This window comes from Tachysurus vachellii, chromosome 20 (genome assembly GCF_030014155.1).
Source record: "Tachysurus vachellii isolate PV-2020 chromosome 20, HZAU_Pvac_v1, whole genome shotgun sequence".
NCBI lineage: Eukaryota > Metazoa > Chordata > Actinopteri > Siluriformes > Bagridae > Tachysurus > Tachysurus vachellii.
The window spans coordinates 4293349-4317457 of NC_083479.1; the positions used below are offsets into that span (position 1 = coordinate 4293349).

At 39.5% G+C, this 24109-nt stretch overlaps 3 protein-coding genes across 3 annotated transcripts; 2 read left to right on the top strand and 1 right to left on the bottom strand.

Annotated features, from left to right (window-relative positions):
• The first annotated feature begins 59 nt into the window (after positions 1–59).
• Positions 60–2156, top strand: triap1 (TP53 regulated inhibitor of apoptosis 1). The gene is made up of 2 exons (XM_060895424.1): positions 60–358; positions 1753–2156. Exons 1-2 carry the CDS (start codon positions 212–214, stop codon positions 1828–1830), a joined length of 225 nt encoding a protein of 74 aa, XP_060751407.1. The 5' UTR covers positions 60–211; the 3' UTR covers positions 1831–2156.
• Positions 2157–2375: 219 nt separating this feature from the next.
• On the bottom strand, positions 2376–6315 carry srsf9 (serine and arginine rich splicing factor 9). The gene is made up of 5 exons (XM_060895423.1): positions 6190–6315; positions 4054–4425; positions 3758–3927; positions 3444–3616; positions 2376–2969 (listed from the first exon to the last, which is right to left on the bottom strand). Exons 2-5 carry the CDS (start codon positions 4209–4211, stop codon positions 2751–2753), a joined length of 720 nt encoding a protein of 239 aa, XP_060751406.1. The 5' UTR covers positions 4212–4425; positions 6190–6315; the 3' UTR covers positions 2376–2750.
• A 1454-nt stretch (positions 6316–7769) lies between these two features.
• On the top strand, positions 7770–21530 carry gal3st1b (galactose-3-O-sulfotransferase 1b). Its single transcript, XM_060896625.1, has 3 exons — positions 7770–7920; positions 17545–17698; positions 18981–21530. Exons 2-3 carry the CDS (start codon positions 17580–17582, stop codon positions 20113–20115), a joined length of 1254 nt encoding a protein of 417 aa, XP_060752608.1. The 5' UTR covers positions 7770–7920; positions 17545–17579; the 3' UTR covers positions 20116–21530.
• Positions 21531–24109: the final 2579 nt, after the last annotated feature.

Genomic DNA, 24109 nt, shown 5'->3' on the forward strand with positions numbered 1-24109 from the left:
CAGAGTGAGACTGACGCAACGTCATCATCCCGCGCCGGTTGTTGACCACGTGGTATGAAGAAGCAAAGTCAGGGGTAAAGGGCTGGTGTTCGGCTCGGGGTTATGACAGATAGATAGACCGATCAATCGATAGAAGAGTATTGCTCAAGGCTCGACTACGCAGTCGGATACTTCTAGCATTTGCCTTTGTTTTTAGTTTGTTCGCCTAAAAATGAACAGCGTAGGTGAAGGCTGCACTGAGCTGAAGAGCGAATATGACCAGTGTTTTAACCGATGGTTCGCCGAGAAATTCCTGAAAGGAGATCGTGGTGAAGACCCGTGCATTGAACTGTTCAAGAAATATCAGTCCTGTGTTCAGGTAAACACGAATACGACGTCATCTGTAACAATAGCAAGAATTACTCTTACTTGACTAGTCAAATGTTATAAATGTTCTCTTGGATCTTTAGGATCCACTGTTCAGTACAGGTTCAGTACAGGTTCAGGTTCTCCATACGCACATGACACTGTTTGGTGAACCGAGCATCTCATCTCATGGAACTTTTGAATCCACGGTTCAGTACAGGTTCAGTACAGGAACCTGAATTCAACTGTTTGATGAACCGTGGATCCCAGAGATGAGATGTTCCGGTTCTCATCTCTTGGACCTTTGGGATCCATGATTCAGTACAGGTTCAGGTTCTCTATACGCACATGACACTGTTTAATGAACCGTGGAGCCAAGAGATTAGAACCGGAACAGCTCATCTCTTGGATCTTTTGGGTCCATGGTTCAGTACAGATTCAGGTTCTCCATACACTCCTGACACTGTTTGATGAGAACCGGAACATCTCATCTCTCTTGGATCTTTGGGATCCACGTTTCAGTTCAGGTTCTCCATACACACATGACACTGATTGATGAACCGTGGATCCCAAAGATCCAAGAGATGAGATGTTCCGGTTCTCATCTCCTGGATCTTTGGGATCCACGGTTCAGTACAGGTTCATTATAGGTTCAATACAGGTTCAGGTTCTCCATATGCACATGACACTGTTTGATGAACGGGATTAGGTGTAGGAAGAAATGTGCACAACAGTGGAATCACAAGAACTGAAGCTGACTCACTTTCATACAAGTATTTTATATCCATCACTACAGCTATTATAAAAAGGTGAAACAGGAGCGGATTCTACTGCATCTGATGCTGCTTCGAGCCAAATCCTGCTGATTTCCACAAACTGTCACTGTGTTTATTTCATTAAGCTGTTTTCTAATCATGTGGATGATTAACGGATGACAGAGACGCTTTGATAGAAGAAATGTATATTTATCTTTCTTACTCAAAGCTGAACTATAATACCTTTTGTGTAGTTGTAGCTTCTTGCAGTGCTGTATGTTTTTATCTTGCAGTCTTTTCTTACTTTCTTTACAGTACTTCTTTCTAGCCAAAAATCACAAATGACAAAAATTGGCAGCATTACACACAAGGAAAGCATTATCTTTCACACAGTACATGAGATCATAATGTCTATGACTGGTTAGCGATGCTGAAATTGACAAGTGAGACGAAGCCATGCCATCCATCCATCCCACATAAAAAGAACAGGAACTCTGTCTTTATTGTACTTCTAGCAACAGATAATGGTGACATTATTGAAATTCAGAACCGCAATCTTCTCCCAAGGGCTTTGGTGTCAGTTATAAACTGTCAGAGCTTTCAGTGTTAAGTACAATTATTTGATTAGTACTGATGTGATTTTGCCTTACAGAAAGCCATCAAAGAAAAGGACATCCCCATTGATGGTGTGGAGTTCATGGGTCCAAACAAAGAGAAACCTGGCAGTTGATGTGACTTTGAACCATTGTTCTTCTACAACTACTTAGGAGAAATCATTCTGGATTGCACTGGTGATGTCTACATCAGACGTGACAAAGACTTGAGAACTGTTTTGGGCGCTGAGCAAAATGGTTTAATACTTTGTCAGGTGGAAAGCTAAAAAGGACACGGCCGGTCGAGTTTTGTGTTTATTTTTTGCTTGTGTGCTGGGAATCCATACCTGGTAGATTTAACAAAGCCATTAGAATGTTGGATAAGTGGAATACCAAGAAACCGCACTTAACATGCCTCTGAAATATGACTAATACATTTTAAATAAAAATTTGTGTTACATTCTGTGTTTTTCTTCCCTGTATCATTTCAGTCATTCCGCTTGTTGCATTGTTGTTGAGAGTCAAGAATGATGACATTACCAAATTTCAGGAGAACACCACTATGATTCAAATCTTTAATTGGAAAAAAAAGAAAAGGAAAAAAAAAAAATTCAAGCACACTTTTCATACATATCTAACACGATACAAAAATGTAAGGAGGGAATACATTAGAAAACAAACATAAGCCTTGTTTTCATTTTATTTAAAAGAAAGGATTCAGAAGAATTTAACAGATTAGCTCAACTTCTGTGAGAAAAGCTGTTTGCCACGGTAACAACAAAGCTGGACAAATGCGTTTAAACATGACGTCTGCCCTAAATAAAAAGATAAAAGCTCTCTTCATGGCAGTTATGAATTATCCAGTTATTATTGACCAGAAGAGAAACGTCTATCTTTCAAGACCATTTTGACACTCATGAACAGAGACTAAGGCTTTCGGGGGTGGTCTTAATTTTGGAATGTAAATTACAAAAAAAAAATAAAATAAAAAAAAAAATTAAAAGGTAGGACACGAGGGAGGTCTGGGGTTTAGACCGGTTTGAACTTGTTTGGCCATTTACCGATAGTGACGTGGTGGTGGGCTGTGGTGCTGAGGCGGTGGTCTTCGTGATGGAGGACTGAGACGAGCCATATGGCGTGGAGGAGAGCGGTAGCGAGGAGGAGAAGCTCGGCTCTGGTACGGAGGCGTGTACCGCCCACGAGACCTGGAGCGTGAACGGGAACGACCCCAGCTTGTGCCGCGCTCCTCCAAAACTCTGATGTAGGCTGTCTCACCCTGTAGAGCGAAACAGAGATGCTGTTATCTTCTGTTCACTATTTTGGAAACTCAAAGAGGCTATCTCCTTCTAGCAATGTTAGAAAGAGTATATATATATATATATATATATATATATATATATATATATATATATATATATATATATATATATATATATTATATCATATAGATATAAATTAGTGACAAATTTAAAGGAAGACCAGCATAAACTGCCTTTGAACCTACTAATAATTTGCAGTGATGCTTCAGTCTATAGACTAAATCATTTGTAACCCTCCTGTGTTTAAGAAGCTTTAGGTTTAATAACCAGGTAATTATTGCTATAACTATACACTAAATAATTGGCTGTTGGATACATCAAATAAATTAGCCCTCAGGTTACATGTTTCCTTTGAGAACCAGAGCCTTGTATAATAATGCATTCTAGATGCACAACATTTAGCTGTTAGTATTTCTGCTATCGAGTGTAACCTGGTGGGATCTGAACTCCGTGCCGTCCAGTCGACGCAGGGCATACTCCATGTCTTCCCGTCGAAGGAATTCCACCACACCCTCACCGTCACGCTGCACATCAGCAAAGCATACATCTCCTGCCTCTCGCATGTGGTCTTTAAGGTCTTGCCAACTCCCAGTGGGAGGAAGGCCTGAAACAACAAGAACAGGACCTGTGGATACCAGTCAGAGTGATGTGCATCTAACACGATGATTTGTGTTGGAATGAGCGATACGCAAGCTCCTCGCAGAAAACAAATGGCACACTGGAGACACGGGATGTTTTGACCTACCCGTAACTATAACCCGGAACTCAGATCTACGTGACGGAGGTCCAAACCTTCCCCGTGGTCCACTGCCTGATCCGCCAAATTTGGATCCTGAGGAGCGAGGATATTCCACACGCAGCTTACAGTCTCCAAATCCATATCCATTCCTTCCATAGACTGCGTCCTCTGCGTCCCTATGGGAAAAGAGTAAAGTGCTCCTAACTTTCTTTCTATTCAGAGACTTTTGAGAAATGGATCCTCCATGTTCCCTGTCTTCAGTCAGTGATGGTGAAAATGACAACATCAGCCCTGGAACTCACCGTGGATCCTCAAAACGAACAAAGGCAAAAGGGATGGTGCCGCGGTTGTTCTTCAGCTCGATATCCCGAATTTTGCCATATTTGAAGAAGAGATCCTCAATGTCCCTCTCCTGCACATCCATGGGAAGGTTCCCCACATAGATCCTCCCGTCCGCCATAACTTAAATAAATGTACGCTTAATGGACCTGCAGCCTTCAAGGAGATACAGGGTTCCACCAAATGACCTCGAATGACAATCCTGGTTCAAGTCCTTCCTCCTAAATATGGCTTAATTAAAACTTTAATTTCTGGCCAGAACAGCAGTAGAAGTACATGTTGAGCTCAAGTAATAAACCATAGGACCTCTTCAAGACTTCAGCAGAATCTGAAACCTTAAAACACAACATAATTAATGAGTGGGTGAATGTGATCATGACAGGGGAAAAGTATCACATTTCTATAGAAGAAATAAGTGTTATGTTAATAAGTATACTAGCAGCATGAGGCCAGGTTTACTCTCGTTTTTGTTTGGGGTTTCTAGTGAGAAGATTTACAAAAAAAACCTCAAAGTCATTTGCATCAATCACAATGGCATAATGAGTTTCTGTGCAGGTGCACGAACCTTCCTTTACAAAGCAAAACAAATAACACGTCACACAGATTTAGTGTCCATATAAACTAAAGCCGCAATGCAAAAAAATCTTTCAAATCTAACGAACCCCAGTTATACTGTTTAGAATGAATACTTGTTACAAATGAAATGTGTATATCTGACTATAGTATTATAAAAAAAGCAAGTTCTCTGCAAACCTATTTCAAAGAATGTATGAAGGGCAAAGATTGGCCAAGCCAAAAGAAAACATAAGTGAGACAATCAGAGGATATAAAAAAAAAGGATGTTGGCGCTGGAAAGTGAAAAGTTGGTCATAAAAGTTAATAGAAAATATTTTTCTTTTAAACACACTCCTACATATAACAATGTACATTTTAATTTGTTTTTACACAATCGAGTTCCTTACTCAGGTGCTGTGACTCCTTGAAAACCCCCACAAATCATATTCCTTTACCTCCATTGCTACTGCAACGAAAAGCCTTTTTCTGTGTAATCTAACTGATAACACGATCATAAATGAATGATAGGTGATAAACGTTGTTGCTTATTAAAATTGGATCAAATTACAAGCAAAACAACATCTACGCATCTCCAACTAAGTTGTTCTAGAGTTTTAAGCATGCACAAAGATTTCACAATTGATTCATACCTTTTTGCCACAAGCTTGGTTGTTTTTTAAATGGCTTGTTGGTACCCTGATGTTTTAGATTTGGTTATCATACCGTGAAAACTTTAGAAGAATCAAACATTACTGCTTGAAATTAACTCCATTGGCTTCATTTCTAAAAACATTTCACACTCAAATGCAGTTCACTATGTTGACTAAGTGCTCGCAGGCTGAGGTGGTAAATACATTACCACAACTTGACAGCTAGATCACTAGAGCAAACTGATACTCGTAGTTGAATATAAACGACCTGCGGTTACACCACAACCGACTTCACTCAGCTTATTGAGCCTGTACTAGTAAACTGAAACTAAACACAAAGCTGACCAGCTAAACCGAATGCTCAATGGATATCGTTGAAAATACAAAATGTACGCAACATTACGTTTTTTATAGCAATCACAAGAAACCAATTATATTATATTATTTATCGTATTATTTACCTACAGTTCAGTCTTGTCCTTCATTGATATTAGCCGGCTAATGTTAGCATAGCCGCTAATGTTAGCATAGCCGCTAATGTTAGCATAGCCGCTAATGTTAGCATTGCACGAGCTGACGGTAACGTTAATAAATACCTCACGATAATGACGTGAGCAATGAATTCGTTTGAACAGAATAATATTCATGTGTAATAATATTCGACATTTTACACCAAAACGTATTTACAGCAGACGGAAGTGTGAACTAGCTCAGAGCCGCCGCCTGCTTGCTAACGCGTCTCTTTGTTGAGACAAAGCTATTAGCTTAGCCGACTAGCACGCACGCTCTGCTCTATTTAAACACCTCCAGCACGAGGTGAATAAATGCAGGGACGGCTTGTTGGTGCATGAAATGCGCAAAAAGTCAGTTAGACACTGTGAGAGGTGACCATACCTTTTATAAAAGGAGGAAGGTAGCAGTAAAGCTAGCCAAGATAAACAACCTAACTGAAGCTTCCTCCTGAGCAGGAAGTGTCTGATGACCAACGCAGTAGCTCCGCCCACTTTACCGCTCCCAGAGGGTTCAAATAATGAAGCCCCGCCCACTCCAACTAAAATATATTCAGATAAACGTTAATGAACAAGTCGTGGCTTTAAATAACATTATATTATATATATGCATTATATATATATACACACACATTATATCTATCTATATGTATATATCTATATATATATATATATATATATGTGTGTGTGTATATATATATATATATATATATATATATATATATATATATATATATATATATATATATATATATATATATAATGCATATATATAATATAATGTTATTTAAAGCCACGACTTGTTCATTGTTCACGACTTGTTCTCTCTCTCTCTCTCTCTCTCTCTCTCTCTCTCTCTCTCTCTATGTATATATATATATATATATATATATATATATATATATATATATATATATATATATATATATATATATATATATATATATATAATGCATATATATAATATAATGTTATTTAAAGCCACGACTTGTTCATTGTTCACGACTTGTTCTCTCTCTCTCTCTCTCTCTCTCTCTCTCTCTCTCTCTCTATATATATATATATATATATATATAGAGAGAGAGAGAGAGAGATAGATAGATAGATAGATAGATAGATAGTTATATATAGGTACAGTTGCACAAGAGTTTTCCACACCTTAGCAATAGTTCCTGAAATTCTCTGATATTGTAACATACTGTACCTGCTCAGACAAACACATAGAAATGTACTTATCACACTTTCACCTCCAGAGTTTCATGATCCTGCTTTTTTTATTCATGTGCCAACAGTGATTGTAGTCAGCCGTGATCTTTGTCATGAGTTTCGAGTGTCGGAAGAGGTTGTAACTTGAACCCATTCATGAGTTTCTGATTTTCCTGAGTAACCGGGATGGTCATAAACTTTCATGACCTTGAATATCCAGAGCCAGCAATCAAACCAGTAAAATCCTAATCCTAGCCCTTGTAGATTCACCAAAACTCAAATATTGTTTGTAAAATGAAATTTATAATGTGTTTGGGTAACCGAGTACATTCCAATGCATAGTTAGCCTTATACACACTTTATTATGCTTACTGAGTGGCTGAGTGGGTTTTATTCAGTTATTAAACCTAAATCACACTTCAGTAACCGTTTCTGTCCCTTTGATGGTGTTTGATCCTGAATGAATTAAGTAAAATACAAAAGCATTAAATAAAACATTTTTGATCAGTTGATCAGTTATAAGGATTTATGTACATACCTACAACAACAGGCCTTTTTTTTAAATTAATTTATTGTTTTTGGTTATTGTTTTTTTGCTTTTGCTGTTGTTTATGTCACAAGCCATAATTACTACATGAGATCAGACTCTGGTTGGTCTCCCGACAGCAAGCACAGCCCATACAAAAAACACACTTGCTCAGTGAAACATAATCACACAAACACACACACCCTTTCACACAGAGGCAGAGAGGTGGGAAGACAGAGGTAAAGCAGAACCGGTTCTCTGAGCTAGGGCAGAGACTGTGAGGCTCACATCAAGATGTCTCATTGTCACATGTTCTCAAAAATTTCTTTAGGACAAAGTCTTTCCTGACTCTCTTGGGTCTAAATCAGGAATTACTTTAATAAGGTAGGATGAAATCAAATCCATAATCTTTGCTATAAGAAATGTAATAATAAATAAATTTAGACAGAATTAACCAGTGTTACTGTAACGTAATCATTCTATTACAATGAGCTTCATTTCGAGCCTGTTAAGAAGATAGATGCGTCATACGGCAAATAATCATGGCATGCGTGGCAGACTGATTCCATAGTTTTTTGCTCCTTCAATGCTTAACAATACCGCAGATTACTATTATTATTTTATACTCATCAACACTGGACTTGCTAGGCCACTTGAAGCTGGGCACACACACACACACACACACACACACACACACACACACACACACACACACACACATTCACACACATTCACACACACCTTTCCATTCTGAAAATGTGGGCTGTGTTTATGTTCATGTTGTTTTTTTTTTCAATCTATCATGCAGAACCTTAGGGTGGAGTTAGACAGCTGTGAGAAATTGATAATGTTACTAATGTGTGATATGTGTGGATCCTCAGTCATATGACTAAATATTTTGTGCTAAAGCTTTTATTTTTGGATGGTCTTGTCCAAAATGTCAACCTGATTTCAACCTTTTAGTTCAGACATCTGAAATCTCAGATTTTAGAGATAAGGCGAATCCAAAACACACTCGATATCTAAAAATTACCTTTCCAATGTTTTAGTCACAAAAATGTCCCTTACAAATATTTGTTTGATCTTAGTAAAGCCAGACTTTATTTTGCGTACTTCAGGCCGCTAATGAATAATGCAATGAGCGTGTCAAAAATATGCCTTTCCTGTTTTGAATAGGCTTTTAGGCAAATACATATTTTTGTCATTCTTGGTTATACAGCCTTTGCTTTTAAAATACCTGTTAATGAAAAGGTTAAACCAAACTTTAGGGAAAAATACAGTGTTAAGTGTTGACAGTATATACAGCACATGTTTCATGGCCCGAAGCTATATTTATTTCAGACCTGTGATCCATAGATTATACGTTTTTACTTTTTCATTTGTTGTTTTCTTCACAATGAGTTCCTTACATATCACCCACAAGGACAAGAAGAAAGCCCTGACTACTCTGCACCCATTTATTTACCTAACCAAATGATAGAATCAACCCATTTTTCAAGTTGCTGCTTGGGAAACTTCAACTTCTTTTCTGACATTTATTTTTCCAGCACACGATTAAGCTGATTTCATTCTAGTCTTTGAATAGTAGTGGTCTAGGCTATAAATAAGTTTGAAGTCTTAAAAGACATATCAAATTTATAATACTTTGTTTTCTCTGTGGCATTTTAGATACTAACTATCCAGCTAGCTAGGATTAGCCGACACTTTTAGCAAGCTAGTTAGAAGAAGACATAGAAGTAGAAATGAATTAATTTTTTTTAAGAGAATTAAAGCGCTTTTAAGGAGAGATTCTGTCACAAAGCAGCTTTGCGGAAATTGATTTCGATCCTAAATTGTCACACAAAAAATCTGTCTGTAGCAGCTTCAGGATACAAATCTACAATAGTGAGCTTTTACAATGAGGAGACTTTGAGATAAACTGTGTTTTGAGAGTGTAAGTTTCTAAAATTGTCATGGATAGTTTAAAGCTATTACAGTGATGCCTCGAGATACGAATTTAATTCGTTCCATGACCTTTCTCGTATCTCAAATTGCTCGTATCTCAAAACAATTTTCCCCGTTTAAATGAATTGAAATCCCATTAATCCGTTCCAGCTCGCAAAATTCCACTCCAGTTGTTTTGTTTATGTGTTTTGAATATGTAAAATGTACAGTACCTGTATTTATAAATGACAAATATTGTATAAAAACACACAGTAATAAAAGAGAATGTTAAAAAAAATAAACTGGTTTTACTTTACGGAAAATGCGCACGGAGGTTGAGGGAGGAGTAAACAGGAGGAATTTTGTCTCGTACTTCACTTTCGCTTTCGTTCAACTTCACTAAAATTAACAAACTTAAATCAAGCATCGCGTTAGTTCTGTCAGGCCACGTCGTCAAGCGTGCATCAGCTGTTAATCAGCTGTCCACAACGCACCAATCCGGTTGCTACATCCATTTTACAATTTAAATTACAATTCACAGAGCCGCTCTAGCGCTTCGCTGCGATCTAAACTCCCTCCTCCAACCCCGACTCCACCATGCCGGAACCTGTGTTCCTTGTACCAGTTTACGTCATAAATCTCCACATATTTTTCTCTCTCTCTCTCCCTCTCTCTCAAATTATTTAATTATTTATTTATCCATTCATTCATTTATTACTTTCCAAAAACGCGTAAGCGAGCATATCTAATACTATGCATGATTAGTGGTTCTGTTATACGGGGGTCTATTCTATTTTCGCTGCTCTCCCAGCTCTGTCCACGCATGCGGACGGACGGGCGCGTGGATTTTTGTCCAGAACAGAACCATACCGCCAACACTAACTGTATGCATATCATCTAATAAATTCTCTTTTGACAAAGTGGTCCTGACAGAACTGGAATTCTCTTAACTTAACTGAACTTATTTGCTACAATTTCTGTTTTCTTTACATTAATTTTGCTTAATTTTCTTCATCGCTTTTCTCTTCACTTGTTTTTGCCTTTTTTGTCACTCTTTCCTCACTAACATCTGCCGGTCGTTTTAATAAACACCTGTTCGGTCGGCATATCGGATGCGGTGTAGTCGCACAAGTTAAAATTTTTTTAACGGATCCAACGCTTAAAGCGGATCTGAAAATTACGGATCCGCAGATGGTCGGCACCTCACGCAGCACCTTTGCGACTCTCCATAGGAAATGAATGACTTCCGGTTTACCGTCGTTTGTCGTGTGCAGTGGAAACGCGGGAAGCTGAGGCGGGGAAACAGAGCACACGTGGTCGTTGGGGATCTTTGTTTCGGCGGCGGCTCGGATGCTCTTATCTCAAAAATTTGCTCGTATATCAAGACAAAAATTTGGTCAAATCACAGCTCCTATCTCAAAAAATTCGTATGTCAATGCACTCGTATCTCGAGGCATCCCTGTAGTTTTTTTTTTTTAAATAGACATAAATGAAATGTATTGAAAAAGTAATGAAAATAAAACTCAAGACATGGAATAAGTTCACCTGCGACATGTCTCTTTGTCTCTTTCATTCTGTCTTTCTGTCTCATTAGAGGATGTGATCAATGTTTGTAACGTATTCGCGTAGATTATTTCACAATCAGCTTAGTGAGCTGAAGCTCCTGTCTTAGCAAAATGCCACAGCTTATAATGCTTATAACTGACTTTAAATAAGTAGATGTATGTCATAATAGCTTACGTGCATTCAGTGCAGAAATCACGATCCACTCTTATCAAAGCTTTTTCTGTTAATTATCGTCATCTTATAGTTTATAGATTTTTCTAAATTATACAGGTTTTAAAGGGGTTTTAATTTGAAACTCAAGAATATCTCAAGAATATGTATTTAATATAAAATATATATTTTGTACATAGTTAAAAACTATATAAGTGGACTCTGGTTGCAAATATTTGGAGAACCCCCGAGATAAAATAAAACTTGTAATAACATTAAGCAAACTAGTTTTTGGTGGATATATTTCATCCATCCATCCATCCATCCATCCATAAAGTCGTTCTCTGTACCACTTATCTTAGAAGCTAACCTGAAGCCTATACCAGGGGACACTCTGGACAAGGTGCTAACAGATCATAAGGCATAAGCACTCACACTCTCACACACTATAGACAAGATAAAAATACCACTGAATCCTTGAAACACAGTTTGGGAGTAAATCCAAACTCTGAGCACATGGGACATAGATGGGAATTAATCCCAACCTTGGACATGCTAGGCAAACAGGCAAACATGCAAACATTCAAGGTAATAAACTTAGTAAACTTCCTATACCTTAAAAAAAACTGTGTTTATCAGAAAAGGACATCATTTAATTATTTTTGTAGTGTGAAATGTATTTCTTTATATATTCATATGGAAAGAAATAAATGTTTTATTCCTCCTCATTGTTCTACTATAACTTATATACCAGAAGTGGGAGTAAGTCACAAATGTGCAAGTCACAAGTAAGTCACAAGTCATGAATGTCAAGTCAAAGTCAAGTCGAGTCATTTTTTAATATGTATAAAGCAAGTCTCAAGTCTCAAATTTGCGACTTAAGTCTGACTTGAGTCAAGTAATATGACTCGAGTCCCCCATCTATGTTATATACGGTATACAGTACACACTGGAACTTTAGTGTAAACATTATTTGTGATGACAACCGAATGTATCTGACTTTTCATGAGGGATGTGGAGTATGAAGCCAAGCCCTTTATTCAGTTCCTCAATGTTTTATTGTGTGCTGATTACATTCTGACTAATCTGAGACACTGCAGTTTCACAGAACAATAATCAATATTTTGTCCATATTATGTAGCGCTACAGTAACTGCAACAAGGAAATAACATTTAAGTAAAATGTCATCACTGATTGTGTCCAAAGTATAAATTCTCTCAAAAAGAGAGAATAATAGATGACAATATTAGCCATTAGTTTAGAATTTTGCTCCGTCATTCAAGGAATAACCAGTGTATCCTGTATTTTTCTTGCCACTATTACACAGATGGGGGGGGTTACGTCCAGCAGAACAGGTTCTCCAAGCTGGTTCAGACATGAAAATTAAAAACCTGAAACTGGGCTTGGTCAATGTATGCAACTCTTTGCATGTGATTAGCTTCCTATTTGTTAGCCCAAGTTTTCTCTAACTGACATTATGAATTTTTAGCAACTCCCATAGCATGACTTTTTTTCAGATTCAAAAAACATTCCAGATTTAAAAAACATTTTATTTTATTATTGAACCTTTTATTACTATATTACTAGCACATGAACACTACTTCTCTGACAAAAGATCTATCTCTGTGGTCTAAGATTTTTGATCCAAGACCTTGGGATAGACCTTGAGAGAGGAAATGAAAAGATCAAATGAATTTATTTATCAATGCAATCTACATATTCTTAAATAAAATAAGCATTGCTGTCATAAAGCGTGAAACCGGTTAGATCCAAGTGCAGGTTTATTTGCAAAATCCAAAAACAGGCAAGGGTCAAAACACCAGGCAAACAGCAACAACAAAGGAAATCCAAAAGCAGTGGTCAATAATCCAGGCGTAGGTCAGGGCAGGTAGCAAACAAGAAAAACAGGCAGGGTCAAAAACGAGGCAATAAACAGAACAGAGAAATACGCTCAGTATGCAGACAGGCTAACAATACTTCGCGTTGTAAAAGAGTTCTGAGAGAGCTTCAATAGACCAGGTGATTACAGACAGGAAACAGGTGTACTGAGTTGGTGGTGCAATGGATAGTGGGAATTAGAGTCCTGATGATAACGTGCAGCAAATCCTCTGCAGGCCAGCAGAGGGAGCCCTCATGGCTCTCATAACAGAGCTCCCCCCCAGGAGTGGATTCCAGACACTCCAATGTAGATCCGGAGGGTGGTGGAGTGGAGGCGGAACAGGGGGCGGGAAGGCGGGTCAGGTCCATGTGGCGGCAGAGGGCAGGGCTGAGCCGGCGAAGCTGAAGGCCAGGGCGGAGCTGGCAGAGCTGAAGGCCAGGGCGGAGCCGGCAGAGCTGAAGGCCAGGGCGGAGCCGGCAGAGCTGAAGGCCAGGGCGGTACAGCATGTTGCGCCAGCGACCAGAGCAGGACTGGAGACCAGGGTGGTGCTGCAGGCAGGGCCAGCAACCAGAGCAGGACTGGAGACCAGGGTGGTGCCACAGGCAGAGCCAGCGACCAGAGCAGGACTGGAGGCCAGGGTGGTGCCACAGGCAGAGCCAGCAACCAGAGCAGGACTGGAGGCCAGGGTGGTGCCACAGAGTAACTCAGCAAACTGGTCAGCATCGCAATCCAAGGCAGTGCTGGAGGTGTTCCGAGCCTGTAAACATGGACAGGAGGTAGAGGGGCTGGCAAAGCCAGTGAAACAAAACACAGGACAGGTAACACAGGCAAATTGGTTGGTTCGGGCCAGGCAGAGAGCTCAGGGAACCCAGAAACGACCATCTTGGGCCAGGCAGAGAGTTCATAGTTGGCCATCTTAGATGAAGCAAATAGTTCAGGGTCGACTGTTTTTGATGAGACATTGAGACCTTGGAAGTCGTGCATGGTTAGTGACCCAGGTTCGAACCTTCCAGCCGTGACTAAGTGTTCGGGGGACTCTGGTTCATGAGAGTGTGGGATTTCCTGTGAAGCAGAAGAAAAGGTGGGCCCTGCATGACTCAAAGATGATGCGGACATAGATGATATGGTTGATTCAGGTGCTCCAGTTGCTACAGATGATTCAGTTGATTCATTAGCTCCAGTTTCAGGTGCTTCATTTATTCCAGCCGGTTCAGGTGCTTCAGCAGATTCAGGTGTTTCAGCAGATTCAAATGGTTCGGTCGGTTCAGGTGCTCCAGCAGGTTCAGGTGATTCATTTGCTCCAGCAGGTTCAGGTGATTCATTTGCTCCAGCAGGTTCAGGTGATTCATTTGCTCCAGCAGGTTCGGGTGATTCATTTGCTCCAGCAGGTTCGGGTGATTCATTTGCTCCAGCTGGTTCGGGTGATTCATTTGCTCCAGCTGGTTCGGGTGATTCATTTGCTCCAGCAGGTTCAGGTGCTTCATTTGCTCCAGCAGGTTCAGGTGCTTCATTTGCTCCAGCAGGTTCAGGTGAGTCATTTGCTCCAGCCGGTTCAAGTGCTTCATTTATTCCAGCAGGTTCAGGTGATTCATTTATTCCAGCAGGTTCAGGTGATTCAGCCGGTTCAGGTGATTCATTTACTCCAGCAGGTTCAGGTGATTCAGCCGGTTCAGGTGCTTCAGCAGATTCAGGTGCTTCAGCAGATTCAAATGGTTCGGTCGGTTCAGGTGCTCCAGCAGGTTCAGGTGATTCATACGGGTCAGGGGGTCTGGTGAAAGATGATTCAGGTGGCTCGGGAGAGGCAGATGGTTCAGAGTCGCGGATTTGGGAACTGCCCGGTGAAACAGAAGGGGAGCAAGCATGCCGCAGACGTTATCTGGGGATCCAGTAGACTAGACACTAGTAGTTGTGGCTTTGCAGGAGCAGGAGAGATAGGTGAGGCAGCCATTTCGGGAAGTGGTTGGGATGCAGGAATGGCAGCAATCTTGACAACAGGTGCGTGGATGGTAACGGCCCTCTGAGGGACAGGTGTTGTCAGGACAGTGGCTCTTTCAACCGCTGATGCAGATACAGTAGTAGCCCTCTTGAAAACAGGTGCAGGTAAGACGGTAGCCATTTTAGGGGTAGGTGCAGACACGGCAGTCCTGCTTGCGAAGCATTTTCTTCTGATAGCCCTCCTAGACAAGGGTTCAGGCATAGGAGCAGCTGTTTTATGATCTGAGACAGGCATGTTGGCGGCCATTTTGGGAGTAGGGGCAGGCGTGACAGTGGCTGTTTTAGGAGCATAGACCGGCCTAGTGACGGCCATGCTGTCAATGGTTTTTCCATCCAGGGTTTCCCATAAGTTCCATCGGCTTCAGCTTTCTAAATGACTCACAAACCCCCAAAAGTCCAAAATTTGTAAGCTTTGTGTCTCTGCTTGAGACAAAGGTTCATCCAGACAGTCATTTAAGTACAACTTTAATTCTTTGTCGCTGAGGTTCAAACCAGCCGCACATGTCCAGAATAATTGGGCAAAACAACTCACCGCTCGTCCTTGTCGGCGGAGGTACATCAAGTCCTCCAACCTGTCCCACCATTCTTCCTCAGAGGAGGGGGGCAACACTTGGACTTGTATGCCGCTGTATCGGTACATGTCAGGGTACGGGAACACACCAATTGAAACGGGGAAATATCACTGCTGAATCCTAGATGAATGGTCAGAAAATGTGCCGGAAGACTTACTGGGAATGCTGGATTTGGTTGTTGGTTTATGGCTGATGCAGTGCTGAAACCAGGGTGGATGAAATAAACCGCTGGATCTCTCATAACAATTGCACTGCTTACCCTGAGACATGTATAGTGGGGTGTAACAATAATTATTATAGCAATAACATGACTCAATAGTCAGCATATTTACTGTGTAAACACCACCATTCTTCTTTAATCTATCCTTTTCAGCATTATGACCATCAGCTTGTATTCAAACTCCAGTTGATTAATAAGCAATGTTTCTAACATCATAGCGGTTTGATTCCACATAAATGATGCCAAATTAAGGTTCACCACTACTTTGAATGTATATTGACTACATTTATTATAACTAGACTGTGGTCTAAATTATACTCTAGTAATATGTCACATAAGTGCATTTATCCATGTAGTAAATTTGTAATTTACAGTATGTAAATGTATGAGTTTGTGTACAATCACAGAAAAATTGGTACTAAACAGTACATCTCCTTGTCACTGCAGTGGGACTGTCAAGTAAACCTCTTTTTTTTTTATCCTGAGTGTGTATCTTTTACCTTTTTTTAAGCTAATTAATAGGGCAAGACTTATTAAGATTCACCTGTGTACCTTTTAATAATTTTTAATAATTCTTATTTTAGCTTTTTGAACTCTATTTTTATTGTGCATGTGTGTATTCTTAAGTGTATGTGTAATGTCAAACGCACTGTGAACCACTTTGGTCAGCCATGTGGCTGTTTGTAAATGTGCTATATAAATAAAGATGAACTTGAACTTGAACTTGAAATCATTTTTAAAGGGACAGAAGATAAGTGTTAGTCAGTTTAGTACCTTAGTGACCCTTCAATTCTAATCGCCAGAAATCAACTGGTTCTACAACCACTAATATTGTCCAAAAATTCACGATATACAGTATATAACGGTCCATATCAAAAAGCCACTGTAATCTCCTCATTTATAATCCACTAATGATGCATAAACAGTTAATCCTTTGTTTTTTTTTAGCCATTGTGATATCAATATCAAGTTGTTCATTCTTGCCTGACTGCAATATCTACAATCACATTCTCACACACATTCAAGACTCGATAACAGACAGCAGTGTACAAAACCCCTTAATTAACCACCTCTTTTGTCTGGAAAAAGCCAGCTTTGAAATCACAGTGGAACAAGGGCAAAAGTTACACCAAGTAATTAGTTTTTATTGAGGTCCTTGTCTTACTAATGACTCATCATTTTAATGAGACCAAGTAACATGGAAAACATTTTCTTAGTTCTCTCTTAGTGGCTTAGTGGTTAGCACGTTTGCCTCACACCTCCAGGGTTGGGGGTTTGATTCCCGACTCCGCCTTGTGTGTATGGCGTTTGCATGTTCTCTCCGTGCCTCGGGGGTTTCCTCCGGGTACTCTGGTTTCCTCCCCCGGTCCAAAGACATGCATGGTAGGTTGATTGGCATCTCTGGAAAATTGTCCGTAGTATGTGATTGCATGAGTGAATGAGAGTGTGTGTGCCCTGCGATGGGTTGGCACTCCGTCCAGGGTGTATCCTGCCTTGATGCCCGATGAAGCCTGAGATAGGCACAGGCTCCCCGTGACCCGAGGTAGTTCGGATAAGCGGTAGAAAATGAATGAATGAATGAATGAACCTAATAATAAATACACACACTGTTAGACTTTTATGTAAAAGAATGAGTTCATCTAGATTGCCAAACGTTCATCTAGAGTTTTCTAAAATTCCTAATTTTGCTTCTGCATCAACAGGTCTTTGGGAATCATATTTGGAGGGTGTGTAGAAAATGAACCATCATCTGCCCAGGTCAAGTGCACACATGCTTATGTTGGGATTCCTGTTCACCTGCATCACAATGATGTGGTTCTCTTTTTCAGTGCCAACATTCCAAGTCAACTCACTAAGGTTTGCCATTCATGTTCTTGACAAAACGAGATTATGTAATATTCTTGCTAGAATTTTGCGCTTGAAATGAGATTAATAGAATGTGGTATAATAACTGCATTGTTTATTGGTTTTGTCATACATTTTTAAAAAGGAGACAATATACTGTATGAACTTTCTAGAGAGAGAATGAAATGATTACATAATTTGGATTGGGACAGCTAGATATTTTTCCATCAACTTGTTTTGGAGGATTATTTTATTAAATTAAAACTAAAGTTAGGGTTAGGGATAGGCATTGGGTTTAGGGTAAGGTTATGGTTAGGGTTAGTTTAGTTTAGTTTAGTTTAGTTTAGTTTAGTTTAGTTTATAAAGCACATTTAAAAACAACAGCCATTGCAGCCAAAGTGCTGTACATCAAGTAGAAACAAACAAGAATAGTGCAAAAGTAAAAACACAATCCAAAACAAACCAAAAGAAAACACATAAAATTTTACACTTTCAAACAGAGTTAAAACATACAGAATAAAAGTGGGTTTTTAAAGCAGATTTAAACAATGAGTGGTAGCAGATCTTAAATGAAGAGGGAGATTGTACCACAACTTTGGAGTTGCCGTAGCAAAAGCCCGATCGCCCTTAGTTTTAAAATGTGCACGAGGTACCGAGAGAAGGAATTGAGAAGGGTAGGGTACGGAGTGAGGAGGTCACAAATATACTGGGGAGCGCAACCATGTAAAGCTTTAAAAACATAAAGTAAAATCTTAAAATCAATTCGGAACTTAACCGGGAGCCAGTGTAATGAGGCAAGTACTGGGGTAATGTGCTCACGTTTCCTGGTGCCAGTCAGTAATCACGCTGCCGCATTTTGTACCAGTTGTAAACGGTCGAGAGATGATTTAGGCAAGCCAAAATAAAGAGAGTTGCAGTAATCCAATCTCAAAGTTATAAAAGCATGAATTATCGTTTGAAGGTCCTTCATAGAAAGCATCTTCTTGATTTTAGCAATTGATCTTAACTGAAAAAAGCTGCTTTTCACAACAGTGCTAATCTGTTTATCAAAGGACAACATAGGATCAAAAACAACCCCAGGGTTTCTAATATGATCATGATCATGTTAGGGGTTTGGGTTATTCGTTAGGTTTGAGTCTAAATATACTCACTTTTAAAATCTATGAAGAGATTTCATGCTTTATTATTAGGATAGGCAACATCACGTCACCTCTGGATTAGTTCCCTGATAATTGCTGTTCCTCAAAGAGGAAGAATTCCTAGTAACCCTGTACTGCATCTATCTAATCCACAGTTTTCCAGTGACAGCTCCATGTGCAAATAAAACCCCAACAAGGCAAAAGAAGTCTTCTTTCTCTAAAAGTGAGCACTGTGTGCCAAAAGTGAACATAATGTTCTTGAAGACCCACAAAGCAGCAAGCAGCACTGTTCTAAATATAATTCTGCGCTATGGAGAGAAGAATGGGTTGAAGTTCGCTCTCCCCAACGGTCAAAACGATTTCTCGTATCCTGATACATTCAGGCGCGTATATGTGAAGGATTACAAGCCAGGTGCATGCTTTAATGTCATCTGCAACCACATGCGTTTCAATGCTCCTGAGGTCGAAGCTCTTCTACCTAGCGACACGTTCTTTTTCACCATCCTCCGAGACCCAGCTCTGGTTTTCGAGTCCTCGTTCCATTACTACAAAAGAGTCATACCCTTGACATGGAGGATCCATGGTGAGGATAAACTGATGGATTTTCTGAATGAACCACAGCTCCACTTTGACTCAAATGGCTTCAACTCCTTTTACCTAAAGAACATTCATTTTTTTGACTTAGGCTTTGACAACACACTGGAACCAGAGGATCCATTAGTGGACAGAGCCATTCGTGCCATTGCAGAGCGCTTCCAATTTGTCATGATTGCTGAACATTTTGAGGAGTCCCTCATTCTGCTCAAGGATGCTCTCTGCTGGCAGATGGATGACTTGCTGTTCTTCAATATGAACACCCGCAGGCCTACAAGTGTGTCCCAGCTTACACCTGAGCTGAGGGCCAAGGCGCGTGAGTGGAACGGAGTTGACTGGAAGCTTTACCGTTACTTCAACGCCACGCTCTGGGCCAAAGTAAACGCCTACGGCAGGAAGCGCATGGAGCAGGAGGTGCAAAAATTGCGCCAGAAGAACAGCAAGATGGCAGCCCTCTGCATTAGTGGTGGGATGGCTGTGGAGGATCAGAACATAAGGGACCTAAGCATGAGGCCCTGGCAGCCTGTTGGAGAGAGCTCTATTTTAGGATACAACATGAAGAGCAACATCGAGCAACCATTCAGGGATATCTGCCGAAAAATGCTCACACCTGAAATTCAGTATTTAACAGACCTGGGTGTAAATCTGTGGAAAACCAGATTATGGGGCTGGTTCAAAGATATTTTCACACTATGATTTAAAGAAATAGTTCCATTCTATGTCTGATCTCATGATTCTGAAAAGAATGGAACGATTTGAAATAATTAAATAGGGTGTAAACGTTTTCTGACAACTGTGACAAAGAAATGGCAGCCTATGCAGTAAATTAGCATGTTTAATATTTTTTTTTGTGTATATGGAACTGTTTAGATAGAACCTAATATGAAATGTACTTTAATCATTCTTGATTATTTTTTAAGAGTAATCAACAGAAGGTAAAATGAATCTGATCCATGCAAGGTCCATTACATTTTCCTTTCCCCTGTGTTTTGACTGCTGATTAGTTTGCCACCTTCTCTGATGAGATCTCATTTTGCAATCTGTTCTTCCTTCGTTTCTCCGTACCATTTTCCTCCACTTTCTATAGATGCTTCTTTTCTGCAGCAATCCTACTACCTGCCTGTAAAAGCTCATTATTTCTACAAACAGATCCGGAAAGAACTCTTTACTTTCATCACTAATATTGTAAACATCTAGCCATTTATTGACAAATAAGGCTTAAACTGACTCTGAAAATTCTAGGCACTTCAGACATCTTCACTTATCTGTTTTCTATTTGAAATTCTTCAATATACTGTATATTCTCAGCTGAAAAGATCTCCAAAATCGAGTCTTTACCCAGTCTGATCTCACCACTGAGAAGCTTCATGCCACTCGATCAGCCAAACTTTTAGTTCTCATCCTTCTTAACAGCTCAGCAGCCTTCAACATGGTCAATAACAAGATCCTTCAGTCCATCTGAGCCTTTGAATCTGTTGCACAGTATGGCAATGGTATGGCAATGGTATGGCAATGGTATGGCAGTCACAGTGGGACTATTACATCAATTATTATGAAGAGGACACACATCTGCTGCATGTGGAATTTCTACTGGTGTCCCACAAAGCTCAGCTCTCAGACCCCTAAAATTCTCCCTCTACGCCTGTACTACTGCTGAGGTTTTATCCTGATATCCGTGATTTTAATACCACTGCAATATTGATGCTGATCCTCTTCTTTTTCCAAGTAGGACTTTATTTTTCTTCCCCAAAGATTCAGATACACCCCTATTCAGATCATACCATCTGACAACACAGGTAATTCTCATGTTGCTAACCTAACTCAGTCATTCAACAACAGAAGGATCTCAATCAAAATCTTAGTTCACTGTCTGTCTTCACACAAAGACAAAACCTACCTCTTCATTAAGAACATTCTTTTAGCACTAATGAAAAAAAAAACTTGACTTGGACTGTTTTTGTTGTGCTAACTACTCAGGACTATTGGAGCAGAGCACAACCTCTTGATCAACAGCCCAGGGCTCTAGCCATGCCTGGTGGTTACCCCAGAAGATTTAGCACTAATTTAAAAAAAAAAATGCTTTTGTACTTTTTGCTGTATAGACATGTTTTGCTAACTTCTCAGGGGCTGTTATGGTTCAGTATTTAGGACCGTAATTATATGTCTGACAATAAAGGCTTTGTATCCTACTTTTCTGTTTCATTCTGCATGTGGATGTTAGTACTAATAGGTGACAAGTTTTTGATGGAGACCAAAAAGCGCTTCTGTAGGCTGTACCGGATACGTGCATAAGAAAGTGATCAGGGGACAAACAGATAAGAAGAAAAGAGCCTAATTAGTGTCTAAATTATAACCTACTTACCTCAAAACCATTACGAAACCAGTACTCTAATGCAATATGTAATGTGTTTTGTTTTTTTTTAAATTGTACATTAATTCAAGTCCGGAGAAAGCCTTACACTTCTCAGTGCTGACATAGGACAGTGTTACACAAACTTCAGTGCTTTCAGGCACATTTCAGCACATAAGCACATAACACACTTCAGCACATAACACAGTTGCTGGTTAAAATCCTTTCTCAAAAGCCCAAGAGCGGCTCTCTGGAACCCTTGATGAATTTACTACACAATCTTTTGGTCAATGCTCTATAATCCTAACCACTTAAGCCACCACTGATCAAACAGTTTGTGAGTGTTTAGAATTTTAGCTATAACTTAACATAATCAGAAACACACTAGGTTTTCTTGCATTTCACATGCAGATGATAACTTGATCAGGTGAAGATGAGCCTGACTCTGAGAATCAACCCCATCGTCCATCAAAAAAAGGGTCATTACTCTGTCATAAAACGATGAATGTAAAATCCCAAAATTAGGAAGAACATGAGAAATGTTATTGGGGCATACTTTTGGATTTGTAACCAATGAACAGTCAGGTATATACGTGTAGATAATCGTGAAACCACACTGAGAAGTAAAACAAACATTGACACATTGAATCTGAGCTTGGACTTGGTGGATGTATGTGATTGGGATGAAAAGCCAGAAAGAAGGCTGCATTCTGCATAGCACAGAGACTACTCAAACACTTAGAATGAATACCTACTCATGTAAACATTTTATTTCACATTAGTTGTAGGACAAGATGGTCAGGGCTTTAAACATTGGTACAGGTATAGCAGGCTGATTTGGTTCCTGGCAAGAAGACCAGGATTTTCTAATCCATCAGTGGCTTAATAGCTATATATACTACATAAACTGTACATTAAAAGATTTTTGAGCTAGAAGGAGGCTCTAAATAGCATTATATACATATCTGAGGTGGACAGATGATTGTGACAACTCAGTGAAGAAAACAGATATGACTGCATGTACATTCAACAAATGGATACTGGAGACTATCATTGCAAATTATTAGATCAAGATCAGAGCCAAGAATTGTGACTGGCATTAAAGTGGTAGTTACATATTGGCCGGTCTGTTGACGTGATTATGAGTCCAACTCTTTAGAGTGTTCATTCATGTTCTGCACTGTGACACTGCGTAGGTAGGGCCTTTGCTAACATGACAAAAAGTGAAACAGCAGTCACACATGCACCAGATGGAGGCACCAGACAGCATATTAGATCACCATGTCTGACAAGAAGAGATGATGCATTAGGAGTGTGTGCACAGGCTCATCAAAAATCAACCCCTCAGAATGTTTTATTCACTTCTGTGTTCTTCAGAGGACCACAAAAAAGTGGCAAGCCCACATGAAGAAAACTATTATTATTCACTCATCATCAGTAACCACTCTACCTTCAGTTACTAGGTCCCGGTGGATCCAGAGCCTATCCAGATTTTACTGGGTGCAAGGCAGTGATATACTCTTAATAAGAGGAGCTCAGATTTTCTCCAACCATCCCTTTCTGCATTTTTGTCACATCAAGCCTTTATGGTGTTCCCAACATTGTCATTAAAATCACTGTAACTTAAATAAATAAATAAATAAATAAATGTCATGATTCTGAGGCAGAATGCATTTGGTAAATGCTTGCAGAAATACATTGTACTACCAGTTGGATGCTGAGGATGGCAGTGAGGAATCAGAAGACTACATGTTCTCACAGTCGCAGAGCAATCCCTTGTTGCAGACAGGAACAGCATACTTTTTTCTTGCCATGAATATCACAGTGTCAGACAACAATCTTTTCTAAGTGGGCATACACCCACACTCCACAAGAGCCCTAGCTGCAGTTCTGCTACATCTGAATTGTCAGATATTTCATGTGGGATGTGGTAGCTCAGTGGCTAAGGTGTTGGGCTACTGATCGGAAGGTCATGGGTTCGAACCCCAGGTCCACCAGGCTGCCACTGCTGGGCCCCTGAGCAAGGCCCTTGTTGCTCAGTTGTAAGTCACTCTGGATGAGGATGTCTGCTAAATGTAAAATGTACATTCAAATACCAATGAGATGATGATTATTATTATTATTTTAGTATTATTTTATTACTACTACTATTATTATTATTATTATTATTATTAAATATTATTAAATATTAGTATTATTATTATTACTATTATGCTTATTATGATTATTATTGTTGTTGTTGTTATTATTATTATTATTTTTGTTGTTGTCAGGATAAATATATAAACATGTTATCAAATTACATAACCATTTATTCAGACATTAAATAAAAGAATAAAA